General features: G+C 35.2%; 4 protein-coding genes across 6 annotated transcripts; all 4 read right to left on the reverse strand.

Annotated features, from left to right (window-relative positions):
* Positions 1-160: 160 nt before the first annotated feature.
* Positions 161-7121, reverse strand: LOC132302464 (uncharacterized). The gene is made up of 7 exons (XM_059799339.1): positions 6440-7121; positions 3845-3931; positions 3676-3720; positions 3475-3570; positions 3220-3321; positions 722-876; positions 161-630 (listed from the first exon to the last, which is right to left on the reverse strand). Exons 1-7 carry the CDS (start codon positions 7025-7027, stop codon positions 549-551), a joined length of 1155 nt encoding a protein of 384 aa, XP_059655322.1. The 5' UTR covers positions 7028-7121; the 3' UTR covers positions 161-548.
* A 3017-nt stretch (positions 7122-10138) lies between these two features.
* On the reverse strand, positions 10139-14975 carry LOC132302466 (SEC14 cytosolic factor). Its single transcript, XM_059799344.1, has 6 exons — positions 14688-14975; positions 14306-14561; positions 12543-12579; positions 11913-12030; positions 11081-11191; positions 10139-10521 (listed from the first exon to the last, which is right to left on the reverse strand). Exons 1-6 carry the CDS (start codon positions 14757-14759, stop codon positions 10381-10383), a joined length of 735 nt encoding a protein of 244 aa, XP_059655327.1. The 5' UTR covers positions 14760-14975; the 3' UTR covers positions 10139-10380.
* A 700-nt stretch (positions 14976-15675) lies between these two features.
* On the reverse strand, positions 15676-16560 carry LOC132302467 (uncharacterized). Its single transcript, XM_059799345.1, has 2 exons — positions 16162-16560; positions 15676-16022 (listed from the first exon to the last, which is right to left on the reverse strand). The coding sequence occupies exons 1-2, from the start codon at positions 16486-16488 to the stop codon at positions 15843-15845; spliced, it is 507 nt and encodes a 168-aa protein (XP_059655328.1). The 5' UTR covers positions 16489-16560; the 3' UTR covers positions 15676-15842.
* Positions 16561-17257: 697 nt separating this feature from the next.
* Positions 17258-27367, reverse strand: LOC132302465 (two-component response regulator ORR21). Of its 3 annotated transcripts, XM_059799342.1 has the most exons (7): positions 27138-27367; positions 26727-27038; positions 23793-23945; positions 23302-23700; positions 23032-23108; positions 21043-22218; positions 17258-18119 (listed from the first exon to the last, which is right to left on the reverse strand). In XM_059799342.1, the coding sequence occupies exons 2-6, from the start codon at positions 26914-26916 to the stop codon at positions 21043-21045; spliced, it is 1995 nt and encodes a 664-aa protein (XP_059655325.1). In that variant the 5' UTR covers positions 26917-27038; positions 27138-27367; the 3' UTR covers positions 17258-18119. The 3 variants fall into 3 exon arrangements, with proteins under 3 accessions (XP_059655325.1, XP_059655326.1, XP_059655323.1); XM_059799343.1 differs by having other exon boundaries at positions 21043-22131; positions 26727-27367; XM_059799340.1 differs by having other exon boundaries at positions 26727-27367.
* Positions 27368-27662: the final 295 nt, after the last annotated feature.

Genomic DNA, 27662 nt, shown 5'->3' on the forward strand with positions numbered 1-27662 from the left:
CCAAAGGTTGTATCTCTCAAAGTGAACATTTGAGAGTTTAAGTCTCCATGGGAACAAAAATTTAATACGTTGAGTAATGCCAAAGCATTTCGCAAGCCTACACAGGGGTCACCATCCGGAACATGTTTCGACACATATCCTTTCACCTTTCACTCGTTCAAGAGTCAATGCAGCATAATGCTCATAAATAATACAATTATTCAGAAAATCCTCCAGTTGGTACAGAACTATTTTAACTAAAAAAAAACTGCAGAAAACATTTCAAATGGAACATGCAACTACAATTAAAAAAATACGCTAAATGAAATGCTCAAATTTGTTTTCTCCTCTGAAAACACTTTTTCTCACTAGATAAATATTTCAAAAAACGAAAACTGACTAACAGAATCAAATCTGAACTACAGCAACATCTCTGCAACCTGAATGGCATTAAAAGCAGCTCAATTCACCTCATGATCAGAATCAAATCTGAACTACAGCAACATCTCTGCAACCTGAATGGCATTAAAAGCAGCTCAATTCACCTCATGATCAGAATCAAATCTGAACTATAGCAACATCTCTGCAATCTGGACAGCGTTAAGAGCAGCACCCTTACGTATTTGATCACCACAAACAAAGATGTCCAACCTGTTACAAATGTCTCCATTTAGTTGAAGGGTTTTAAAGAGATTAATGAAAGATCATGCGTAGAAACAACCGCCTATTAGTTAATTTTTACCCATAGTTTCCGTCTTGGGACACGTCATGGCGTATCCTGCCAACTGCAACATCATCCTTGTTTGAAACTCCCAATGGGGTAGGAAAGTGATTGGATGCACGGTCATCAACAACAACTACTCCAGGAGCATTCAACAGAATTTCTCTTGCCGTGTCCTGGACAAATAGCATAAATATAAAAAAGTGTATGTCATTCTGAGAGAAAAAGGTGAGCAAGAGAATAGCTTTCTTTTGGAGGTTTTAGTTGTGAATTGTGACGATGAATGAAATATAAACATAAGTGAATTATGCTGGTGTAACTAAAATCAATAATCAAATGACCAATTTGGGATGAATATTATAACATTAACACAGACCTTTACAGTATTTTACCCCATTAAGAAAAAGTACACATAATAAATATATGGTAGAAAAAATAGCAATTTAGCTCCTATGGAAGGATGACATGTCGTTTGATGTAACTGAAGGGGTGCAATTCATTTTGGGATGCTATGTTTCACACTCAACCAGAACAGAGCTTGCCTAAGTTAGTTCTTTCAAATAAAATCCGAACAAAAGCAGAAGGCAGATAGAAACCAAAGTTTTCCCGCTTAGAACTTTAATGTTCAAAACTTTCTAAACTTTAGACACATCACAGAGTGCAATCGGATTGGCGAGCCCACTAATCTTGGCTAGCAGATGGGGTCTTCAAAGGCGGGGTCTTTATGTCTAAGAATTACCATGCAAAAAGATCGAATTGAGACAGGATCAAGGGTCATCCTAAACCAATCCGTTAAGCAAATTTTTCAATGCAATTTGCTCCAATTTGCAGATGGGTTTCTCTAACTCCAATCTGAAGTCAGATTCGTTATGAATGAATCTTGACAAAATAAAATAAATAGACAATTCAGTTCTTGAGCCAGCAAAAACACAATAGCTTTTCCAATAGTTATAACAGGTCTCAAGAAAGGAAAACCATACTGTACATTTAAAAATAAACCCACAAATACAAAGTGTTCCCAAATTCTTAGGTGTGCATGAATATTTTTAACTGCTTGGCAACTGAAAAGAAGTAGTAGAAGATTGTATAATCCTAAGTTGTTCCTTTCAACAAATAAAATAAAATAAAATAACCAAAAGCACAATTCTGATTACACAGTAATTCACTGGAAAGAGAACCATGTGGCAAATGACGAGGGAAGAACACTATAAAAGCCAAAAATCTAGACGAGGCTTGGAAACCAAAATAACTACTTCACGGTCCTCAAAATCCAAAGCCCTCTTTGAACCATTGCATGTAGGCAGGCAAATCTAGATGCATACAACAATAACAAGCAAAGCCTTTTTCTCCCAACTACTTGGGGTTAGTTACATAAATCCTGTTTTTCCATTCCAATCTAAGGTCATGGCCTGAATCAAACCACATGTTATCATATCATTCCTTACTAACTCTATGCACATTAACTTTGGTATTCCCCTTCCCCTACTCTTCCCAACTAAGTGCACTTAATGATTTTCCTTGTGCATGTCCTAACCATCTTAATTGATTTTCTCTCATTTCATCTCTCATTGGTGCTACTTCAACCATCTCACGAATGTTTTCATTTCTAAATCTATACTTTCTTGTCTTGCCATACATCTACATCAATATTTGCATTTTCATCACTCACTTGAGCATTTGTTGCTTCTTAACTCAACATTCTGTTCCATAAAGAATGGCTGGTCTACTAACTGTTTTATAGAAATTCCCTTTAAATCTTAACGAGATATGACGATATCACAATAAACTAGATGCACACTCCATAAATCTTGATTATCAATCTTCCCTACTTCCCTATTTGTATTCTACATTTGCTAAAATTACACTCAATAAAATCAGGTTTCTCTCCTTTTAATTTTAGACCACCTCTACAAACCTCCAGTTTAGCACTACCTCCTTTAGTTTCTTCAGTTAAAACAAATCATCAGCAAAAAATATACAACATGAGATCTCATCCCGAATGTGTCTTGTCAGCTTATCCATAACTAAGGCAAAGAGGTATGGGCTTGACGAAGACCCTTGATGTGAGCCTACAGGAATTGAGAATTCATTTGTTTCTCCCACAGTCATTCTAATTATACACACACATCCATCATACATGTCCTTATTGTGTAATCATCCATCATAACTATGGAAAATTCAGATGCATAGATGGAAAAATTGAAAAAAATCACAAAAAATGTTGCATGTGAATTGAAAGCACAAAAGTAATATACAAGACAAATAGTAAACCGGCCAGGAATCCACAAAGAAAAATATATTTTCAATAATGTTGTCACCAATACCATCTACCACTCAAGTTTCAAGCATTTGGAAGAGCAAACTGGTCAAAGTAATATATATCTATATATATATATATATATATATATATATATCTACTTTGAAAATAGTTTTTGTGACAAAAAAAATTTCAGCAACCAAACTCTGTTAAAACTTCTACTTAAAAGGCAATACAGTAGTAGAGAATATCATAACATTACCTCATCAAGAGGCTTCTCAAATTGAAGGTTGACGCTCTCAGCATGTGCACGCATAACAGGAACTCGTATACAGGTTGCAGTCACTTTAACATTCATGTCATTCTACAACAAAGAACATCAAGAATGGATAGATAAAGAATCTCATATAGACTGCGAGCATATGAGGAGTTGACCATATCTACCAAAGGGCTTGAACAAAAGACTATCTAGTTGATCAGATATAAAGGCAGAAAGATATCGACATTAAATACTTACCCAGATTTTCCTTGTCTCTTTCACTAATTTCATTTCCTCTTCATTATACCCATTTGAAAGAACAGGTGCATTGTGTGAGAACAGATTAAAAGCATACTGCAAAAGTGAAGGTATTAAGAGTTGAATTAGGTGACGGGATTTAATCCATATCATCTACTTTTATCTCACTAGCGAATTTAACTTTAAGAACAAAGAACAAACCTGCTGCTTAAATATATTACAAGTTGGTTGTTTTCCTTCAAGGACCTTATTTCAGACAAGGAAAAAAATAATGAGTTCTGGAGGAACAAAAAAGATAAATTCTCTATATCATATGGATATCATAGGCAAACTAAAAACAATATAATACTATGGGAGAAGTAGCAAAAACCTCACGGGTCTGCTGTTCAAGCTCTTCCATTGCAGCAGCACCAGCCCCACTAGCTGCCTGGTAAGTACTAACAACCATGCGCAATACCTGCACCATTCATGTACCAGTATTATTGTTACTGTTTGAAATGTTACCTCAAGCCAGTAGTAGAGTGTGACTTACAGAAAAATCTTCCCCACCCCCCCTGGTAATTTTAAAAATTATGATTGTTCAGGATCAGGTTTAGTAATTGTGAAGTTGTGGCTCGAATTGCCAGGTCGCAACGCGACCCGACAACCCGTTGGAGGAAAATTTTTGACCCCTTTTTTGCTCATGGGTTGTGGACCCTAATTAGTCTCTTGTAGCCCGATATATAAGGGCACTTAGGGTTTGGAGTGGTGTAAGAGAAAGACCTTAAAATTCATACGGAAACAGAGTGAGGGGCTGAAAACTTGTAATTTCTAATTTTACACATAGTGAAGACTTTCGCTGGATCCTAACCGTGGACGTAAGCTGTTGCCGAACCACGTATAAAACTTGTGTTCTTTGTGTGGTGTGTTTACTTTTCTATCGTGATTCTTGGTTCTATCTTGGGTTCATTGCGTTTGTCATAACAGTAATCATCTGGTGATAGGGTTTGTTAATTACAATATTTGTTAGGAATTGAGAAGTCTTATATAGTGCTTAGAATTTGCTTCATAGCAAATTTCTTAGTCTAGACTTTCTATTTTCCAAGAGTCCATTTTTTCTATAAAAAATTGTTTTCCATTTCTTTTTCTTTCTTTCTTCTTCTTCTTTTTTTTTTTTTTTTTTTTTGAATTTCTACTTTCAGATTAATTACAAGTGTTTAGTTCGCAAACCAACCCATTAAATTTATCACAAATATGTTTGAATAAGTTAAGTCAAGTTTATAATGAACTCGTTTTCTTGTTTCTAGAAATTTTATATATATATATATATATATATATATATATCAGAACAGAAATGTTTCTAGAAACAGTTTGGTTGCCAACATTGTTTTCTAGATTTTTCATGTAAGGCTCATTTTACCAAAATGTTATAAAATAAATTGAGAGCAGTTGAATTTATGAGAAAATTTTACTTTGTTTGTCTATTTACCCTCCTGCAATGTTCTTCTTCATATTGTTCTGATTTGCCTCCTTATTTCCATACTTACTATTAAAACGCAACCCAGCTTATATTTTCTTTATTTTGTTGAACAAACACTTAATTAAATAATGCTTAGTAATTACAACATGCTATTTTCTAGAAGCTCATTAACTTAATACAGTCAAATTTTTAGTCTATATTAATCCTAATATATCCAAGAACCATTATACTTCCCATTTTACCATTACAAAGATAGAGACATAAACTGTCCCAAGCCTAATTCCATCAAGTAAATAATTGTAAGCAGCATAGCTCAAATTTTTAAGTGTTGCTGTAAGCATCCATAGGTCCCAAATGAAGCTCACATGAGTCTATCCTCCAGATGTAAGTATGACTCACAAGCATACCACCAGGAAGTTCTCCCGGACTCACAAGAAGTTGCCCCAAACAAAAATGACATACCATGGGGCGCAAATAAGGTGTACGCCTTCATGCCTCACTCATACTACAAAGACCCCAACCTTCCATATTCACAAAATTTAATTCAACTGGTTTTTAATTGACCACAGTTCCCAGAATAATTTTGTAGTATACACTAAGGTAGAATGATCAGTTCAAGTTTTCAATAGTTAGTGGCTTATTATAAAGCTTGTTAAATTGGTTAGTCAAAGAACATAACAATCCTATGCTCTATGTTTTTATTTTATAAAAAGGACCTTGAATGGTTTACACCCAACATTTTGCAAGTGAAGTTCCTTGCCTCACACTATTCGTCAAAAAAAAAAAGTTTCTCAAATGTTTGAATAATGAATAAAGGATTCGCCCAAGAAAAGTAGACACATATATGAATTTGCCCATCCAATGGAGATAAAATGATTCCAGTTTTTCCTGCATGTGACTTTAGAATACTAATACATCTTCATAAATAGCACATCGTGATCATTTTCAGGATCTTATAATATGAGATCCCCAAATATTTGCTATCATCTATAATCGTGGTCAACATTTTCAATATAGGCAGCATTGAAGAAAAGAATACAAACTAAGAACTTATTAGAATACCAACAAGCCAATTCAACTTGGACATCTACATATTTCTTAGTCATTAACCACAAACAGACATTTTTCGCACAACATAAATAAATAAATAAATAAATAAAAGTAACAAGAACTCCATAATTAGAATATGAACTCACAAAAAATTCAGGGCAGAAAACTTTTCAATAAAGAAATTCATGCAAATAATATTCTCAAATTATGATCTAAGCATACAAGTAAAATAAGATGAAGAGCACAAGGGACTGATTGCCATCATTCTTAATAATAGTTTTTTCTTCTCCAAACAGAAAAATAAAATGAAAGCCACACTTTTTAACAACTGTTATTTTAGAAAAAAAATTCCTCAAAAAATCCAGTCTGGAATGCTCAAATTCAATAAACCCAATAAAAATAATGATTAACAAAATACTGCAATGTAAATAAACTAATAGGATCCAAAAATCGCACCTTGGCACGCCGATGAAGTGGCGTGGCGGCCATCAAGCATATGATAGTAGAACAATTGGGATTAGCAATTAAGGCTCCTTTCCCTGAACCGACCTTAATATGCGCCATAGCCTCCGGATTTACTTCAGGAATCACAAGAGGCACATTCTGATCCATCCGAAACACGGAGCTATTATCGACAACAATTGATCCACAATCGACCGCAATAGGCCCGAACTGTTTGCTTATCGACCCTCCAGCGCTGAACAAAGCAATGTCGACGCCGTTAAAGCTGTCTGCGGTCAGTTCTTCGATGACGTAGTCTTTGTCTTCGAAGGTGAGGTGTTTGCCAGCGGAGCGTTTGCTGGCGAGCATACGGATAGAGCGGTAGGGGAATGAGCGATCCGAGAGGACGGAAAGGAATTCTTGGCCGACTGCGCCGGTTACGCCGACGACAGCGACGGAGGGGGCGTCTTCGCGGAGGGACATACGGACTCTGAAGGCATTGGCGGTGGTGACGGGTCGGAAGAGGTTGGGTTTGGGCCGTGGAGAGAAGGTTGCGCCGCCGCAGAGAAATTGGTGATGGTGAGGGATGGCGGCGGCCTTCATCTTTACCAAAATCTCAGAGAGTTTGAGAGAGGGAAGGTTTTAGACAGAGTGGCGGCTACGGGTGCTTCAAGTTTGAACGTAATAGAAAGCTACTTTCTGTTTCAAGGAGAAGAATATATATATATATATATATATATATATATATATATATATATGACTCTGTGTATGTCATTTGGTTAATTGTACGACTTTGATAGTACTTTAATTTGGACTAGGATCCTGTTTCCATGCCGTAGTGAAAAAGGTATGCTTTTTTATTTATTTTTATTTTATTTTATTGTTAATACTTAAAAAAATTATTATATGGTCGCGTAATCATTAATTTGAAATCATTAGCTTCGTTCAATGATTTACTTAAACAATGTCAAATGGTGATTGGCCGGACCAATGGTCTAAAAATTATGTATTCTATAATAATTTTTCTCATATTATGTGAATTTATTTATTTAGAGAAATTATTACATGATCCAAGATTATATGACCTGACTTATCACACACAAGCAAATATCACATTTATTCAATTTATTTTTTCTTTTTGCCTTTGTATTGAATTGTGATTTCTATAATATAATTTTCTAATAAGAACTTGCATACTCTCTCTTGTATCATTTTGGTCCTCTGTATGTTTTGTGCTTAATGTAATAATTTTACATCATTAATGTAAAACTTTAAATTCAGAATATAACAATTCCAAATAGACAATACAACTAAATGTGTCAAATTTTCTATTTAATTGTATTATAATGTTACAACACGATATAATATATTGTATTTTAATTTATCAACCTCTATTTACTAACTTGTTGCAATTTACTCTCTTTGACTAATGGAGAATTAATTGTCATTAAGGAATAAAACAAAATTACATAAATACTCATAATAAGGAAATCAAATTAAAAAAAAAAAAAAAAAAAAAAAAAGATACTCAGTATATATTTTAGGAAAAAATATATCCATAACTAAATCCACGTTGTTTGTATAAGAAAACTAGTGGGCACATATAAGTAAAGTAAAATAATAATGGAACTAATTTAAATATAGAATATGCGCTATATAGAATATATATAGAATGTATATATAACGCAGAACTGTGTATGTCTAATAGGATTCGAATTTACTAATTATTTATTAAGAGAATTTTATCGACACAAAAAGTAGATTTGGCCACAATGTACAATGCTAGGTCCCGACAACCTACGGAGGGAGATTGGAATTGCTTAGTTCCCTAGATCCCCTGAACTATGAAACCTTAATTGTCTCTCACCATGAAGATTGTGATTTTTACTTTGTTTGAAATAGGGAACTGTATGGATAATAGAGAAGCTATTGCTGCTTAAAAGAATTTAATTTATTTATTATTATTTTTTTTTTTGTAGAGAAATTTCAAGAAATATCGTCTACAAAAGAAAAACTAAAATAAAAATCAAAGTCAACTTATGTATAATATTTATCTATGTTGAATCTGTCCATAATAATGGAGAAACTGATATTTTTTTATTTTTGTAAATTAATTAGAAAGGGTATATTGAGCAATTGTAAAGGTAACTTTGTCAAAAATAATTAATTAATGTGTCGTGTAATAAACTTGACTGATTTCATAGTTAGTAAAATACGGTACGAAAAAAATACGAGTACGAAAACGTACGAGTATAATTCAATATTTTTTTAAACATACGTTTAAAAAATTTGACAAAAAAATACAGAGAAGTAAAAATACGAATACGAATACATTATATACTCTAAAAATTCGGGATTAAAAATTCGGCTATACACATCTTATTATTTTATTATATATATATATTTGTAAGGACAATAAAGAATATGTAACAAATAATAAAATAAATATATTACAATTGACAGTATCACAATAATCATAAAAAAAAATTCATAAGTATATAATGTGATATTCTGCTAAAACATCTAGGGAGTGTGGTGATCTACAAACTTCGAAAATAATAATAATGATAAAGATATTAACAAAATTTAAAAGATCTCACAGCAAAACAAAAAATCTATAAATATCTACAACCATCAATAAAAATTTATGATTCTTCCAGATTATAGTATTCCACACACACATATATATATATATATATATATATATATATATATATATATATATATATCTTTCATTGTTTTGATTAAAGATCATAATTGGAGTGACAACAATAAGAGATTGCACAACAAATAACATTATTTTAATGGCTTGAAAGATAATGGCTATAGAAAAGACAATAGTTTGCAACCAAAACGAATAAACAAAAAAACGCGTTAGATACGGGGTGATGAAAAAAAAAGCGTATTTTACCGTATCTTTCAACTCTGATCGGCAAACGGAAGTATTTATTTTTTCACAATTACGCGAATTAACTAAGTAGGACTGATTTAAATGCAAAAGTGGGACATTTGTCACCCAAAGGGGTAACTTACAACCCTTTATAAATAAAAGTTGTTTGTTGCCTAAAAAGCATTGGGGGTATTTGTGCAACTTTTTTAAAATTAGAGGATTCGGAAGAAGAAGGTAGTACCAAAAATAAAAAAGTGGAAGAGAAGTTGAAGTAATTTTCATTTTTGCACCAAGAATCTTAACCTTAAGATGGAAGGACAATTGTGGTATCAAAAAGTGCAAGACTAAAACATTGTTTACTGTAGGGACTTTTTTGTAATTTCATTTAAGAGAAAGAAATGGAGCCCCTTAGCCTAGTAGCGGAGCACCAATATCAGCTCCCAGTCTCGTCAGAGGATCCTCGAGACACACTACCTCAGGAGATCCGCAGTGCAAAATCATGAAAAAAGTTGTTTGCATCTTTTCTAATACTAATATCATGCAGCAAAGTTTATATAGCATGTTGTGTCCCACAAACCACAACCTAAAAATTGTGCCTCAAATTTTCTCCACCAGTGGAACAATAGGATCTGTTTCGTCCAGTTCGGAATGTACTTTATAAAAATGTTGGGATGTTGAGCAAATATCCCAACTTTTTGACGGAACATGATGCACTGTTCACATGAGGGGATTTTCTTCCCTTTACGGCCATATTATTTCCTAACCCCTACATCTACACTACCCACACAAACAAACAGCACAAAAATCATCTTTTCGGTCCCGTATTAAGCTGAAACCAATTTGTTTAAATAGAGTACTCTTCTGTAATCAGAGAAACTGTTTCTACAGTAGAGGCAATTTTAGTGCATCTTGATAAATGATTACTACTAAAATACATGATGATAAGGTATTAGGCTAAAACTTGCCCTACAGCCTGTGAATTGGCAATAAGTATAATCTCATTGGTAGCATTCCAATAAGTTGGGTTGCATTAGCAGATGCATTCACTTTTGTATATGTAATTGAGTTAATCCTCCTCCAATGGGGTCAATACAACATCTTGGATAGCTACTAGCTTTGCTCTCCCACCATACTCTTCTGGCAAGGCTTCTTCTCCGATTGCCTTGACGAAATCCCTCCTCTCATCTTCATTGGTTACAATCACAATCTGCATTTATATCAGCAAAACAGCAATCTTTTGAGTGTTAGGATTTTGCTTCCTAATTAAAAAGTTAATCCTCTCGAACTTCAAAAGCAGACAATTTAAACAAAAACTATAAAATTGCCGAATTCATGCTCAAATACACAATGGTTTGATTTAAAATAGGCGCCTGAGTTGAACCCAAAGCAAATTTAGGGCACATTCTATTCTGCCATACATATTGTTTGCTTCTCCAAAAAGTGCTGAAATTTTGGGAGATTTCCCAAGTTTTGAATATTTTGATTGAAAGAACATATGGATAATATACTTGGCCAAATTTACTAGGAGTACTCGAGAATTCTGGTTGTACAACCATTTAAGGACAAAACATTCTTTAAGGACAAATGTCATATTGACTAATCTGGTAACAGGACCTAGAACATTTTTGAGTAGTATCTTTCAGTCCATTGCTATACAATGTATGAGTTGCATTTTGAGTAAGCATGTTCAGTCTGATCCATGAGTGTAAGCAACTTAGTTAAGCAGATTATCTTATATATTCACATGCTGGACAAAAATAATATACCTTCTCTAGAGTTGCCTTCTCAAGGAAGCGGGAAACAATCCTCCACACGCTGACAAAGAACTTTGGCATATTTAATATGAAACATTTGGCCAACCGCTCAGGGTAATAAGCCTACATGAACAAAATATAGGTCGTCAACAAAAACTGTTGGAAAATAACATCACATTCTACAAAAAAAATATGAGATCTAATCAAACAAAGCCCTAATTGGGGGAGATTACTTGGCAATTCAACATCAATTAGCAGTGCGAAGTTCTTATTCCTAAGGTAAAGAAAGGATCTTGATAAATGCCTTATATTTTACCGATTTCTAGAATGTTTTGTACGCCAACACCCAACCTTCACCATAATAATGTCCAATGGATTATATAGTTTTATATAGCTAAAAGCATTTTCATTGATTCATGATATCTCTAAGCATACACTCTTTTGGGGCATTTATTATGGGTACGAACTTTAAGTTTTATGGCAACACCATGCCCATAAGCTGGTTATGCACACATAACATGTTCATTTCCTCTTCAAATTTAAACAAAATTGCCAGTTGAGAAATTAGTAGAACTAAAGGACAAATTCTAAGAATTTAGCAAACATAGTCGACTGGATTAGCAAGAAGCTAAGAACAGTAAATCTACATGTAACAAGTATCCATCATTCCCAGCTACAAAAAAAAAAAATAAATAAATAAAATTCCAGTTTCCTTGTCATGATATATGTTACCAAAAGATGACTCCAGAATAAATTCAAGTGAGAACTGTACGCTACACTTCTTCTTGTGTACCACTTTAAGCTATAACAAATTCTCATACAGAACAATAACAGAAAGATGTACCTGTAAAAATTGAAACCCAGTAATTAAGCCACGAGCATCAATGTTCTTATAAGTAATTTGTTGTAAATCAAGAACGCCAATCAACTTCTCATTTCCTATTTCTCTTCCCTTGAAGGAGCTGAAATGACCAGAAGAAGATTGAGTGAAAAAGGAAAACCCAAAACCGAATTCTTGCTAGAAAAAAAAAAAACAAAGTAAAAGTTGATGAAAAAATTCATATTGTCAAAATACATAAGCCTCTTTAAAGAAAACCACCTTTAATAAACTGCTTATCTATCTTTGAAAAAGAGGGCTTCAAAATTCATGAATCGGAGTTCCAGTTTGGGAGAAGTACAAGTCAAAATCTCGGATTTCCCACCCAGTGCAAGTTCTTTTAGATGATCTTTTACTTGAAGAAAGGATATTAAGAAAAATTAGATGAAGGGAGAGAGAGTGGAAGCTGGGGGAGTTTTTTTAATTTTATTTTATCATCAGTGTGATACCTAGACACAGCTAGTATAAATTAATAGCCTTAGATAATTATAATCCTGCCAGTAATAATCAAAACAGCACTTGTTATCCCACCAAGGATATACTTTCTCTGACTAATAAATGAATTTTGATAACCATGTAATTGAATTATAAACATACCTTGCAATGGTTTTGTCTAGCAGATGAACAACAAATTCTGCACCAAGAAGCCAAACAAAATGAATCAGATATTCACTAACCACTTGTAGTCATGGTATTGAAATTGATGTGTGTATGTGTGCGTGTAATAGAGAGAGAGAGCTTAAATTAGTCTCAATCATTTTGTTCCCAGACAAATAGGCCCTTTGATGATTAATGCACAACATAACACAATGTAAGTTGGCCCCAGATCATAATAATAATAACAGCGACTCGCCTGTTCATGTATCATCTAGGGGATTCAACAAATCAATCCCCACAATTGATCAATTAATATCTTGTATAATCCCACAGCACTACTACCAGCCTGACTTATGAAAACATGACGTACATAAAAGGATAAATCTTCTTGTTATGCAAACAATCATGGTAACAGCTACGATAACCATAACTGCCCTCCAAAAAGGGGGAAAAAAAAAAAAAAAAAATGCACTACCATAACTCCATAAGAATATAAGATAACCGTGACAAAGAGTATAAGCTGGTAATATATATTGACTTGGTGCCACATGGTTTACCTACAGACCTATAGGACTAGTGAATGGTTGGAGGCACTTGAAAAACTGTAACAGCAAACTTATCCTCATAAGTTATTGCTAAAGCTGGTCGAATCATCATCTTAGAAATCAACCTAACAAACATCACAGATGAAAAACATTATGAAGCGGGTTTCACTTTTCGGCTCTTAAACCAAAGCAATTCTGGAAAGCAATCTCCCAAATTAATTCCAAATGGGAATATATTAAAGCAACAGGACATCTGCCATCCACATTGAGGGAGCACATCCCCTGTTTAATCACTTCGTTGTGTTGCATGTGGGAGGGAGTTTGATCAATCTACTTCCTTTCTCTCTTGTATGTCTTCCTAATGTAATGGGGAGGGAGATGACATGATAGGGTTGAAGAAGCAGAGCTCGATGTGATTGAGTTGCTGTTAGATGAATTGGCTGGACCAAGTCCCGTGTTTTCCTTAAAAAAGAAACAGTTCGAAAAGGTTCAATTGTCCGAAATGAATGTCCTTGGAACTAGATACTATATTTTAATGACAAGTCATGTATTCATGTTGGATGATAGAAGTATTAGTTACAAGTAGATAAATAATCGAAGGGTACGCACCAACATTAATCAATGGAAAACATCCCTTCTTATGCTCAATCCTGAAGTTTGGTCAATTAGTGTCAGTTAACTATAAGATTGGATTGTTTTCTCACTTAATTACCCAAAAAAAAACACCATAAGATAGGATTGTTTCATCATCAGTTTGCCCAAATCTAGCATTTTATGTTAATGGAATCATATATCCTTGATCCTTCTTAACATCAATAAGCATAATAAGAAAATTATATTAACCCAAAAGTACTGATAATGATAGTGAAAGTGACTCAAATGGTATTATTGCCTTTTAGCATGAAATTCATGAAGCACATGGAAACCAATCAACAAGAACTGGAAGTTGTCTGATAGTGGAAGGCGAAGCACTTGGAAAAGACCATTGAATGGCCCCATAACAAATGAGTCAAGTAAACTAAACCAAAAGATAAACTCCAAGTTGTCCAAATCAAATGGACTTTAATAATGAAACTTTTCTCCTACGCTACATTCGTGTGATGGCCCATTGATAGGACAATATATAAGATCAAAGTAAGCATCTATTTTATCAAAATAAATAAATAAATAAAATCAAATAGATGATAGACTAATTAAATAAATAAATAAACAAATTACTCTTGAATTGAGGTTGATCCTTGGAAGGAAAATGTTTGCTGGCTTTCACGACCATTACAGGGCATCCATCTTCTGATAAGCCCTGTAAATAAATCTTCCGAGCCGCCAGTTCGTCCGGTACTTCGGAGTCGGGGATGAACCCTAATGGGACCAAAGCATCCCTCCATTTCTGCCACTGAACAAACATCTTTGCAGCTTTATCTGAATCCATTGATCTGGCAATCAAGAACCTCTTGAGGGTTGTGTCTCCATACTTCTGCAAGCAATAAATATGGTATCAAATTGATCATTGAATGACTTTGTGCAAAAATATTGTGTGTATATAATATATATATATATATATATATACACACACAAATACATATATAGCATCAAAACTTACCCCAGCAGAACATCCAAGCTTTTCAATTGATTTCCTCATCTGGGTCAATGCAATTTCTTGGCTTTCTTCCATTGGAGGTTCTGGGAAATGACTGTTTGGTTGATTTGAGATTAAAAGAGAGAACTCTGAACTGAAAGATGGGTCCGAAGTGATTTTAGTGAGAGAGAAAACCCATTTCAATTTCACGAGGGTTGAGATTCAAATGGATTTCAGTGGAAAAAAATAGAAGGGTAGGAATAGGAGCGAAGAGAGAGAGAGTTGACAAAAGTGGTCCTTCGAAAATGTGACAGGGGTGACATGGACTATGGTAATTGTCTGGTTGAATCACTTGGTTGGGTGCGAGTAAGCTGAGAAATAAGAGGATATTTAATTGCCCAATAATGGAGAAGTTAAGTCTGTTTAATAATTTATGTAACTTTTTTAATAAGAGAAATTAGTTGCAGAAATCACTATCAAATCCTTCACATGTATGAGTTTGACTGTGTCTTTAATTTTCTTTTTCTCTCTTCCGTGTATTAAGTAGTACAACACTTCCCAGCTTTCGTGGAAAATTGAAAAACAAAAAGATGATGCAAGTCACCTTACGAATATAAAAACTTTAAATTATTAAGAGGGAGGTTCAAACTTCAACTCAACCAAAATAAAGGCGGGATTGACAATTAACTAGTATTATTACTATTTATTTACAATAGTAATCACATGAATTTAAAAGGTTTTATTGATCATGTACATCTAGTTTGTGCAGTTTCTTTTCGATTCATCTCATTAACGTTAATTGGCTGTTTCAAAGTAATTCACTTCATAATATCTTTCAAAACAATTATATTTGGAAGGTCAATTAACCTCTTTGTCAATCCACGTGTCTTGTCTAATATTTATTTTGAATGCGAACAAAAATATCCTCTTATTTAGAAAAATCTTAGACATTGTACTATACGTTCACATATAGTTTTGGTACACAACATAAAATTCAAAATAGGCCGCCTAAAACAATAACAAACGTCACCGTACATCAAAATGACGTGATTTGGTATAGATGAAGGGATCCACTTCAAGTAACTATACGACGCATCTGGTATTTGTAGGTAGCCACAAGTTCATGAAAATAGAAGTACACTCCATAAATGCCAAACAAGTAGGAAATTTCTTGGGTCTTCAATAGGAGAGGAAACGGGTCTTGAAGGTTTCCCAAGCTATTTCTTTCTCGAGGTACTCAATATTGGAGGGGTCAAAGGGACCCTTGATTCTGTCAATAGACTTGATCACTGCCCTTGCTGGAAGAACACTCTTCGATGGGTCTGGAGAGGTCTTATAGCTCAAACATGATGAGAATCCCTAACATATATACCCAATCAATGTAAACAGTGTGGAGAAAATACTAATATTTAAGGCCGAACAAAATTTTGATTCCATTTTCTGAAAACAGTTCTCGAAAACTAAAATTTTTTTATACATATATGTATTTGTAGCTTACCTTGAAGATAAGAACTTCTACTTCTTGACCATCGACCAACGCTTTTACAAGAAGTGCTTCATCTCTTGCAGTCTGGCTATACAACTCCAGCATTGCTATCTCTGCGTTGTGTCCATTTTCTTCTCCGTCCTCTTCGTCTTCTTCGTCGTATCTCACTCTCCGCCTAGCCCAACAGTGAGTGCTCGAAACCCGATCACTGCTTCGTTTCAGAGCTTTAATGGAAGAACAATTGCCCGCAGCTGAGTAGGTTGAATTGTTATAATTTGAAGAAACAGGTAAAAGGGTATGTGGGATAAGTGTAGACCATCCACCATGACACTTCAACATAGTGAGGTCTCAGTGACTCAATTCGTAAAGTAAGATAAGGTTTTGAAACTGCTTTTATATGGACCACCGGATCTAAGACTATCCAACTAACCTCGCCATTGAATGCTGAGTGGGGTTTTAGGAGTGCAACTTAAACGGACTAACCCGAAATCCAAGAACTGCCCCATTTTTCAGACTTCCGCAATCATTTCTACAATTAAGCTTAGAATTTAAAATATATTTACATTCAGGTTTTTTTTTATTATTTACAAACCGTAGATAAACCTGATTTTCGTAACTAGAGCTCAACCCAAGTTTAAAAATTCAAGTGTGATTGAGCTTAGATTGAAAATTTGGTTAGATTGACAAAAAACTGCAGTATGTAAATCACACCAGGACATCCAAAAAGAGTGTCTCAACACTGATATGGCTAACAAACATATGCTAACGGCTTTATACAAACAAATATAGAATAATAGACATGCTTGGGTCGAAATTCTAAAAACAGTTCTCAAGAATTTATAAAACGTAAAACTGTTTTCAGATAACTATAAAAGACAATTATCTGAAAATAAGCCTTCTTATAACTGAGTTTTCGAAAAACAGTTTTCTGAAAATTGAACCAAGCAATTTTTTTTATACAATTCACTGTCTTAAATTTTTTTAAAACAGAAAACTGTTTCAGAGTCACACATCATGTTATTTCTCAAAAGATATCCACCACCACAAATACGTGGCTTCTACAGGAATGCGTATGGAACATTTTTTCACAATTTGTTCAAAATAAATAAATAATAAAACAGAAGTATAATAAGCCCCATTCATAACAAACTTTACAAGCCAAGAACTGTTGGTTTCGGCTGTTCACAATGTACTGAAATTTAATTGTATGGCACTTCATTTATGTAACAATGCAGTTATTTCACTATTGACAAATTGATGAAATGGACAAATATACACTCGTAAAGGAACGACTTTTATTTACCCTTTCCATCAAACAAATAGGCCAGCAACACATTGGCCCTCTTCTCCCTTCATCCCCCACCTCCACATACTCTCGACTTCGTTAATCGTACGTGCGACGAGGTCGTGGAGGAAGAAAGGCATCCGGGTAGTACTACAATTTTTGCTACTTCTGCAGGCATCCATAAAATGTAACAGCACTAAACCTTCATTAATTACAAGCATTGCCTATTTTTCCAGATTCGTGATTCAATGTGTAATAAATAAATGAGCATCTCAACATCATTGAGCCCAAATAACTACATAATTAAGTCAGTAAGGTGTCTTCATGATTGACACCATTTCAAGCTGTCGGGGGAGTCTTCAATACAACTTATTCCCTTAGTACTTGTGAAAAGGTAATGGTACTTGCCTTGGAGTGTAGAACCTGACAATCACTTCCAGAAAGCTATGGCGACAAGGACATTCAGCTTTTAATTCTCAGAATCACAGCTACGGAGAGATTTACAGATTTTTACTCCAAACTTCGTTCGAGTGTGGCACAAGATGCTGATGGAATTCAGGTCTAAAGTAACATAATACAAAGTATTCAACTGGGATATCTTCTGAACATCTGGTTATATGAATTATGAACAATGGTCATCCTCCATGGACATCGAATAGACTTTCACTCAAAAAGCAATGCAAGCCTGTTGCAGAAAAAAAAAACTCTTAATTAGAGACTCGGTGACAGAATTATGCAAGTCCATACACACTGCATCGACGGCATATGTTCAATTGACTATTAAAGAATTCCTATCAAAATATATTCCTAACATATGAACACTGTCCACGTTTCCTGTGTACAAGGGGAGGTTGGCAAGGATCCCCATGTTCCGTTTTCAAGGGAATCAGATAAATCCTCTCCCCCTCACACAAGAAATGAAATGATATTGAAGTGGCAAAAACTGCAAGTTTGTATAATTTTTAATTATTATTATGTTTTGGCATGTAACCTAAACGACAACCTAAAACAAGTTCAAAGTAAATGAATAAATAAAGGGAAAAGCCATAATGCTAAGGTTAGTTCAAAACACAAGCTTCAATGATAAATTGAAGATATCATAAAGTAAGCATAACTCTGCTCCAGTTACCGAATGAAACAAGAGATTGACTTGCAACATTGCAAATAAAAGTCATACCATAGACTCTCATGTTGTGCATGTGAACGAACACAAAAATGCAATCAATTTAACTGGCTCACACCTCAATATTAATTTATAGACTTGTAAGACACGAGTGCATTGACCATCCTGGAGGGACAACTTCACAACAACAATACTACTCTATAGCCATGTGCGCAACTTTAAAAGTAGGGTACAGCTCATGTTGGAAATAAAGAGTCTTATTCACGTCACAGTATCTGTAAGGGTATTGCCGCAATTTTACTTCTTTAGATAAACCAAATAAGAAAGGAGAGCCATTTACCACTTCTAATTTACAACAAATATGTTGAGTTGACGACCAAGGTCTAATAAGAGTGGCACAGTCATTCACAAACTTTAGGCAATAGGGGCATTGACATCAATCGATGTCAAAATTTGACATCAGCAAGAACAAACACTGACATTAGGTTTGCCTCTGCTATCACCAGGCAAATATCTGGTGCGGTTTGAAGTAAATTTCGTAGGATTTCATCTCCCTTACTCAAAAAAATGAGCTGCTCTAATAGTTCTTTAAATCTCAACCTCATCAATTGTCCCCATCCTTGCTCTGAATGCCAACAAAGGGCAGCAGAGTCCATTGTAAATCTACCAAGACATTTTTTAGGAGCAGATTTAACATCAATCTGTGGCAAATCACATCCTCATAATTAACCCTCCAATATGATTCCCCTATTTTCTTCACCTGCCAATCTGCCACCGTATCTCGCCGGAAACAGTAATCCTAATATTTCCAATCCTTCCTTTGAGTAGTAGGGTGAGTTTGGGTTTGTCCTTGGTGTGTGGTAACTTGATTTCAAGCGTACATCGACATGTCAGATTACAGAAGTCTATGATGGAAGTTCCATTGGGCTGCAATGGGCTTGTTCACTGCCAAAGACAAGAAGTCCACTTTACCTGTAATTATCTATCATGGAATGCCCTGAAGCACAAAACGGGCTTGGATTATGGATGACACAATATTGACTACTTGATCAGTCGGCAAATCCTAATAACGCAGGACATGGAAACTGTCCAGTGATGGCATTGAACTTTTTTCTTTTTTTCCTATTTTTTTTTTTAGTATATAATAGTATACTACATGGGGAAAACACTTGTGCATTATATTTTGGGTATATATATAGGACAAACATTGCGTTTTTTTTTTTTTTTTTTTTTTTTTTTTTTTTTTTTTTTTTTTTTGGTATATAATAGTATACTACATGGGGAAAACACTTGTGCATTATATTTTGGGTATATATATAGGACAAACACTTGTGGGGAAACACTTTTTTTTTTGTATATAATAGTATACTACATGGGGAAAACACTTGTGCATTATATTTTGGGTATATATATAGGACAAACACTTGTGGGGAAACACTTTTTTTTTTGTATATAATAGTATACTACATGGGGAAAACACTTGTGCATTATATTTTGGGTATATATATAGGACAAACATTGCCTTATGATTAACAAATTCAATATTCTACGGCAAAATAGTTTAACAAATACGCAAACCTTTAAATTATTTTTTCCTTCTACCAAACCAGAGTCAGTCGTATCTCAAATCCTGATGCTTGAGACGTGTGTCATAAATGTGAGCCAAAGTGCTCAGAATTTAAATTTTATTTCTACACTGTGGGTATGTCATGTCTACGACACACGTCTAGAAGTGACCAAAAAGTGTAGATTTCCATCAAGGACACTGCTCCTCTATACGAGCGTCCTTGCTACTTAGATGGAAACAAATGTTCTTTTGTTTATTCCTATAAAAAATCAAGGAGACAAAAACCTAACTCAAAAAATTAATATTGGGAGAAGATTAACAAAACTACACAGAGATAATGTTGTCACTTCACTCTATCAAATGTAATAAAGAAACAGACCTAATCCCAAGGACTAGCGATTTTGAATGAAACTAAAGCTTTCTTTCAACTAATTCACAACAACATATGGCATCACGGTCATGACAACAAAACTAAATCTATTCTAATCTTGTAGAGGTATTTAACAATAAATTTCACATGCCTTCTTCATATGCCAAAAATGATAAGACACGGCCATACATCTACTGCCACTGCCATCAGCAAGGCCATATGACCACCATGGTATGGCACCTCCACCACCACTACCAAGTACCATCCAATTAGCAATTGTGTGAAATAGTTTATCAGTTGTCCACACAAGGCAAAGTAAAATAAAAATATGGAAACACCAAATGGCTTAAGAAGCAAAGTTAGACCTCCATCAAATTTTGTACAATTTTTGTGGAAAATAACTTCTAAGTCTTAGTTATCTCAAAGTATCCAGTTAATAAAATTCATCACTTGTAGAAAAATAAATAAAAAATACCAGTTAGTAAATTAAGGCATATCAGAAATTGTGGAAAACATTGATTTCATAATATCTAGGCAAACTGGGTTACCTATTCAGAGAAAACACTCATGAGATCATTTGGTGTAAGATGTTGTAATATTGGGATGCCCACTTTAGCATTCTCAACAAAATCCACATTGGGCTCCTGCTTGACTCTGGTTCCATTGTTCTCTCTATAGATCTTTCCATGAGTCAAGTTGTTCATTGGTAACTCAGGTTCATCCACTGCGAACCGGGTTGGAATGGAAATCCCTTTACCAACAAATCCAAGATTCCTGTATGGTCCCTGATCAAGCACTTGATCTGATTTAGAACTATAAGAACCTTGAACGTCACCCATATTAGGGAGAAAGCCCTGGAGCTGTGTGCTAGCATTGAATGATAGAGTAGGGTTATGAACTCGCCGACTAGCACCATTGTCAGCATTTACCGAGCAAGATGACACAGATGGAGAAATGGAACTTGGACCTGAATAACCATTAAGCACACCCATTGTTTTGAGATCCACATCCAACATTTGTCCAACACCAAATGTGGAATTATTTGACTGAGGTGAGAAAAGACCGTAATCAATAACAGAACTTCTGTTGAAGCCACAGTTTTGATTAATTGAAGCAGTACTATTTCCTGCCTGAAAACTGGCTGACGACTGAGAAGGGACCACAAGGCAAGAAGGCTGCACGTTAATTGAGCGGCTAGGCTCTGGTGGAGTAAATTGTTGCTGTTGCTGTCGTTGCTGATGCTGTAATATACCCATTAACATATTACCATTCTGATCACCCAACCCAGAAAGATTGCTGCTGGTTCCCACAGTACCAAGGCTATCAGATGGCCATGCTCCAAATACTGAATGAACATCCTCAGCAGATATGTTGGGTTTAGGTAAATGTTTGGAGACGTTGGATGGGCATTTCATCAAAGGCTGACCATATGCCCCGCCATGATCATCAGGAATACACTTGGGTCCCTGAAGGGATGCTTGTAGTAGAGCTGGCTGGTCTACCGCTGGCAACACTAGGTTACCTGTTGGTCGACCTAAAAGCTCAACATGCAGGGCTGCCAATGTTTGTGGAGGAATTTGGCCAGAAGCAGCCAGAGCTTGAATGTCAAATCTTCCTATTGAACCCAGTTTCGCATTCTGTTCTACAGGCCCACAAAACATATTAGGAATCCCACCTTGTTGTTGAGCTACTCCACTCAACCTCTTTAAATATAATCTGAACTTCTGCAAATTAAATTTACAGGAAAATAGACTCGACATAAGAATTATAACCAACACACTTGAACAAAAAAACAAAAAATAAAAAGAAGGAATGATAATGACAACTGTGAATGCAAGTAACTGAAAATCTACAATACACGTGCAGCAACAAACACACAACTTTTGTCCTCATTTTATTGCAAAAATACTACAAGTCAATCAACTGTGAATGTAAGGCCTAACTAAAAATTTACAATACATATGCAATAACAAATGCACGTGTTTTATCTGCATTTTATTGCAAAATAGTACAAGTCAAATACTATTGATCATAACATGGCATGGCATACAATGTATGAGTTGTCGAATGGTTGCTTAGTCAGTTACTGAGATCCCTGACTGGTGATGCAGATTATAGTAATATTCCAAGTCAAGAAGATAAGAATATTCATAAGGCAGCTGACAGCAGGGACGTTGCTAAACAAAGAACGTGCTTGGCAGATACTGGTTACTATAACTAAAAGGAAGGGCTATAAATTTCATGGAAACATACCACTCTGGTTGAGAAACCGTAGAAATGTAAAAAGACAAGTACAATTACTGTAATTGAGAGTGTTGGTTACCCTACTTTGGTTGGCCTTGTTTCTACTTTTTTTGTTTTTCACAATTTTCCCCCCTCCACAGAGGGTTGTATTTTTCAAACTTATTTAATTGCATATCTTATTTTGCCTGTGGGCTGAAAAAAAAATAAAAAAAATCTATTAAGGGAGAATGCAAAAGGGAAAAAGAATCGGAAGACATCACAAAGAACAACTCATACACAGCAGATAATCGAACCTGCAGATGGCTTGCAACATTTTCTCTAGTTAAGCCTTGAACGTTCATCAGTTCAAGAATTCTCTTTGGTACAGCCTCTGAAATGGTAACCAAACAAAATCTGATAAGCAGCTAATAGAAAGAGGCAAGCAAGTAGCAATGTATTGTTCTTGACAAGATACTAGCACTAACTTGCAATTCTTTATCCCAAAAAGAATTTAGGTAAATCGATAATATATAAATTTAATTAGAAATAAAGTAATATAAGAGATAAATTGTCGAAGTTCATACTATCAATCCCAAGTTGGTTTACAGCAGTAACAAATTGCTGGTGGAGCTCCACTGACCACACCACACGTGGCTTCTTCGATGTGGCCGGGTCATCATTTTCCAGTTCACCATCATCTTCTTCTTTAGTTTCTTTCCTCTTTTTCTGTGTTTTTATTATTCCTTCAGTAACTTCATTGACAGAAGAAGCATATTCAGCATCATCAATTCCTCGTTTAAGCTGATCATTATCATCCAAACTGCCAGAGTGCTCATGTTCTTTGCTTTCATTGCACTTTTTCCTCACAACATGCTGCCATATATTCTTCAACTCTTCTACACGTATGGGCTTAATTAAATAATCACATGCCCCATGTCTAATTCCCCTCATGACAACACTGGTTCTTCCATCAGCTGACATCACTGCAAAACAAAATATTAAGACTTAATAACCCTAAGCCTGATACTTGCCAAAAAAATAATAATAAATTCCTTGCACAAATGGCACTACTCACTAATTACAGGAAGATCCATTTCCAACCCCACATGTTCAAGGAGTTTAAAGCCATCCATATCGGGCATGTGAACATCACTTAGTACAACATCAAAACAGCCTTTTCTCTCCCGTAGTAAGTTCAGAGCAACAGTGGATTGGGAGCAAGTTGTAACTGCAGGTAATTACAGAATCAATCAAATGAACTGAAGGAAAAAGGTACAGCAACTGACTAGTTGTCTGACAAATAAATCAAACCAATAGCAGTATTTAAATCAAGGTAAGATGTTAAAAGTTCTCATAAGTGTTCAGACACAGAATTCTCCAGTATCCAGTGGTTTCAAAAGGTTTTCCATGCACTGCCAATACAAATATAAAGTACTTCTACACCCAAAATGCATTTTTTCATATATCAATGAAAACCCTTGTTCCTAATGGTGAAAACCAAATAAATAGCATAAGTGACTTTCTTATCCATGCCGAAATGAAGATACCTCCTTAATAGAATGGAATGATAAGACCATACAAAAGGGATAGGGAAAAATTCACTCAGTCAACCCAAGAAGTTGGGACAAGTTAGCTGAGTGGAGCGAGAAGCATAACAACAACTAAAAATATGTAGGGGAAAAAAAAAATCCTCCACTTCAACATTTTCAATTTTAAACCAAAAGTAAATAAATAAGTCCCCATTTAAAATCTGTACAACCAAAGAGGGGATCCACGGAAAGCTAATGCATTTGATTCATTGATTGGCAGATCAGGTTTAAGAAGGCTTCTTTGATGATAAACACAAGAATGAACCACATTGTCATCAGTGTAGGAGGCTAGGAGAGTTATCTCCCAATTCTTCTGTTGTTATATGGTAGAAACCATGAAAATTGTCTTCCATATCCTTTTCAATCAATTACAGTTCGAAGCTAATATTTATGGCTGTTGAAGGATATAAATATTAAAGTTACACCCTCTCTAAATATTTTGGAGTATATGGTTGTTAACTTGGTATCAGAGCCAAAGGTCTCGAGGTCAAACCTCACTGTCACCCTAATTAAAAAATTGAAAAGCACGTGTTGGACCAAAAAGAAGGCCACAACTGAGGGGGCGTGTTGAAGGATATAAATATTAAAGTTATACCCTTTCTAATAGTTTAAACTTTTGGAGTAGATGGTTGTTAACAATGGCAACTACTGTCCTCTTAAGTTGAATTCCAGAAGATGAAAATTTCAATAACTACAATGGGACTCCTTGAAAATAGAAGGGCAAAGTCAGGTCAGCTGATTTCTAGACCTCCTCCTCCCCCGGCAGAAGGGGAGGGCTTAGGGAAAAAAAAAAGAAGGTACTTTCTGCTTCTTCACAATGATAAAACTTATTTGGAAGAATAGAAAAGGGATTGACATAAAATAAAAATAAAAATCAACCAAGTCCCAGTGAATTAGATAAGCAAAATTAAGAACTTTCCAGCTTAGACATATTGATTCCATGGTCATGGAGATAGCAAAGGTAGAGAATCAGGTGACAGTATCTGGAAGTGGATATGAGGCAGTAATGGTAATGCGATGGTGGCCATTGAGGTGGCTGTGAAGCTAGTAGTGGCTGTACTGTGGAGTGAAAGGTTGCAGCAGAGCCAGTCATATTGCAGGAGGTGATGATGGTCATGTTCAGGGAAGCTGTAAAATCAATGTCAAATGGATTTAGGGGTGGAAGGGTAGAGGGTGGTGGTAACAGAATGGTAAGGGTGGTGGCGGTTGGTAAGTGTGAAAAGTGTGAGGGCAAACAAAATATTGCAAATCTGATGCTATGGAGTTAGTCGAGAAGCTGTGGTGGTAATGGCTATTGAGATATGGACATGGTTGGTTTGGTCAAGAAGTCTTGCAGGAATTAGTAGTTGCAATGTTGTGATGAAATGGTGACGACAACAACGCTATTTTGACATTGACAATGTTAGAATGACTTAGCCATACTGTTAGTAACAGAGGACAGTGTTGCAGTTGATAGTGGGGCCATGTTATTGGAGAAGATGAAGGTTTATCGATGGAGAAGGTGTTAGTGGCAACGAACTTGTAATCATTCAAGGGAAAAATGATGGTTGTGGTAGGAGCAACCAAAACGGTGATGGTAGCATGCATGTGACTGCATAGAGGAAGTGTAGGTGAACATGGTGTATCAGGGAAACAGTGGCTATTTGATGGACAGTGAGTTACAACGTTCCCAAGAAAACACAATGAAACTTTGTTGTCATGAGCAAAAGCAATCATAACTGACCAAACTATTGAGAATAAAGTTCAAGAGGCAAAGTCAACTAGTTTTAAGTTCTCTTAAGTGACAAAGGTATAACAAGGTAAATAAGGCAAAAACACAATTCCAAGCTGACCCAATCGTCCAATACCTTCAAGTTTATATATCGGAAAGGAAAAGCCCCATTTAGAAGTCTCTTATTGAGTAATATGTATAACAAACTAAAAAAATATATCAGAATTTTTTCCTTAACAAAAAAATTAGACCTTTTTTTTCCCAGTAAATAACTTGACCCTTCTTTCAATAGAGAACTAGACAACTGCCTCTTTGACTCAAAAAGATCATGCACGTGACCGCAACACATTATGTAGACAATCAGAGAAAACCCAAATCTGCCCGTACCACCAGCTATCAAATTGCATTAGTGTAACTACTAGATACACAACGTCACTAGCGCCTAAACTCTTAATTGACAACTACAAAGTTACAGTCTCAAGAACAAATTGATGTCATTTCTCAAACCCTGTTTTTTCAAACACATAGGTATTATTTTTAGAATTCGATAAAGAGAAAAATTCATATTATATATATCACAAAAGCGAAACTAATTCTATTTCATATTGATTAGTCCAATACAGTAAGTAATGTCCAGTGCTGTAACCGACTAATAGATGAAGCAAAACAGCAAACTAAAGGAAAAATGGAGAAAGCAAGCTCGACTCACCTTGGTATAGACATTTCCTAAGCATTTGCTCCAAAATCCTCAAGCAGGTAATGTCATCATCAACCACGAGAACTCTCAAACCCGCGGGAAAGTGCTCGGAAACAACTACATCAGCTTTGCAAGACGACGACCCGTAGCTACTCGCGGTCGCTGTGATGCTCGACTGCTGCAGTTTCTGCAAAGCAGCCATAACCAAGACCAGCAAAATTCACAACTCCTCCCAAGCAACACACTCAAACCCCTCTCTCTCTAGTTTCTCTCTCTAAAACACACTCAATTGAACCACATCAACGGCCACGGCTGATAAACCCTCTGCGAATCGTCACCAAGGAAACAAATTAACATCAATAACATTACATACAAGATCTATAACAAGAAATCCTAGCATTCACTAGCAGATTGGGTAATTACATGGAAGACGATTTTGACCACTCATTTGGACCAGATCTGTGAAAATACTATGATAAATACGAGGTTGATCGCCGAAGTAAAAAGGAGAATTTAAGATTTATGATAGATTTGGAGTTTCAATGATCGAGAAACATGGAACAAAGCAGTAGGTGCACTAAAAAGCTAGAGGAGGAGAGAGAGTAGAGAGAGAAACCGAAAAAGGAAACGAGTTTATGATAACGCGAGTCGGGGGTAAAAATGAGAAAAAAGAAAAGCTCATTATATGGCATACAACTCTTAATAATTTTTAAGAAAAGACACTCTTAATAATGGTAATTAATACGAGTAATAACAACAAATTTTTTATTTAAAATTACTATTAAGCTTTAAATTTTCAAAAAGAGTAATACTTGTTACTAATTTTGGTCTATGATAAAAATAAAAAGCTACTGCAGTAATATTTTTCAAATTAATCTATTACTAGTAACAGATATATTTTTTATTTGAATGGATATGGATATATATATATTTATTATTGTGAGGTGC

This window comes from Cornus florida, unplaced genomic scaffold (assembly GCF_030987335.1).
Source record: "Cornus florida cultivar Cherokee Brave unplaced genomic scaffold, ASM3098733v1 CherokeeBrave_3.0.0_Hap2_Chr04, whole genome shotgun sequence".
NCBI lineage: Eukaryota > Viridiplantae > Streptophyta > Magnoliopsida > Cornales > Cornaceae > Cornus > Cornus florida.

What these genes read in the sequence shown, in the direction of transcription:
- LOC132302465 (XM_059799342.1), bottom strand. Translation starts at nt 26,916, where the DNA reads ATGGCTGCTTTGCAGAAACTGCAGCAGTCGAGCATCACAGCGACCGCG. An exon ending in AAACCAACTTGGGATTGATA is followed by an intron (nt 23,109 to 23,301) that starts GTATGAACTTCG and finishes TTACCATTTCAG; the next exon opens with AGGCTGTACCAAAGAGAATT. An exon ending in ATGTTGCAAGCCATCTGCAG is followed by an intron (nt 22,219 to 23,031) that starts GTTCGATTATCT and finishes TTTAATTTGCAG; the next exon opens with AAGTTCAGATTATATTTAAA.
- LOC132302467 (XM_059799345.1), bottom strand. Translation starts at nt 16,488, where the DNA reads ATGTTGAAGTGTCATGGTGGATGGTCTACACTTATCCCACATACCCTT. An exon ending in TAGAAGTTCTTATCTTCAAG is followed by an intron (nt 16,023 to 16,161) that starts GTAAGCTACAAA and finishes TATATATGTTAG; the next exon opens with GGATTCTCATCATGTTTGAG.
- LOC132302464 (XM_059799339.1), bottom strand. Translation starts at nt 7,027, where the DNA reads ATGAAGGCCGCCGCCATCCCTCACCATCACCAATTTCTCTGCGGCGGC. An exon ending in TTGAGAAGCCTCTTGATGAG is followed by an intron (nt 877 to 3,219) that starts GTAATGTTATGA and finishes CTATTTGTCCAG; the next exon opens with GACACGGCAAGAGAAATTCT. An exon ending in TCCCAAGACGGAAACTATGG is followed by an intron (nt 631 to 721) that starts GTAAAAATTAAC and finishes CATTTGTAACAG; the next exon opens with GTTGGACATCTTTGTTTGTG.
- LOC132302466 (XM_059799344.1), bottom strand. Translation starts at nt 14,759, where the DNA reads ATGGAAGAAAGCCAAGAAATTGCATTGACCCAGATGAGGAAATCAATT. An exon ending in CTAGACAAAACCATTGCAAG is followed by an intron (nt 12,031 to 12,542) that starts GTATGTTTATAA and finishes TGGTCATTTCAG; the next exon opens with CTCCTTCAAGGGAAGAGAAA. An exon ending in AGAAGGCAACTCTAGAGAAG is followed by an intron (nt 10,522 to 11,080) that starts GTATATTATTTT and finishes ATATAAATGCAG; the next exon opens with ATTGTGATTGTAACCAATGA.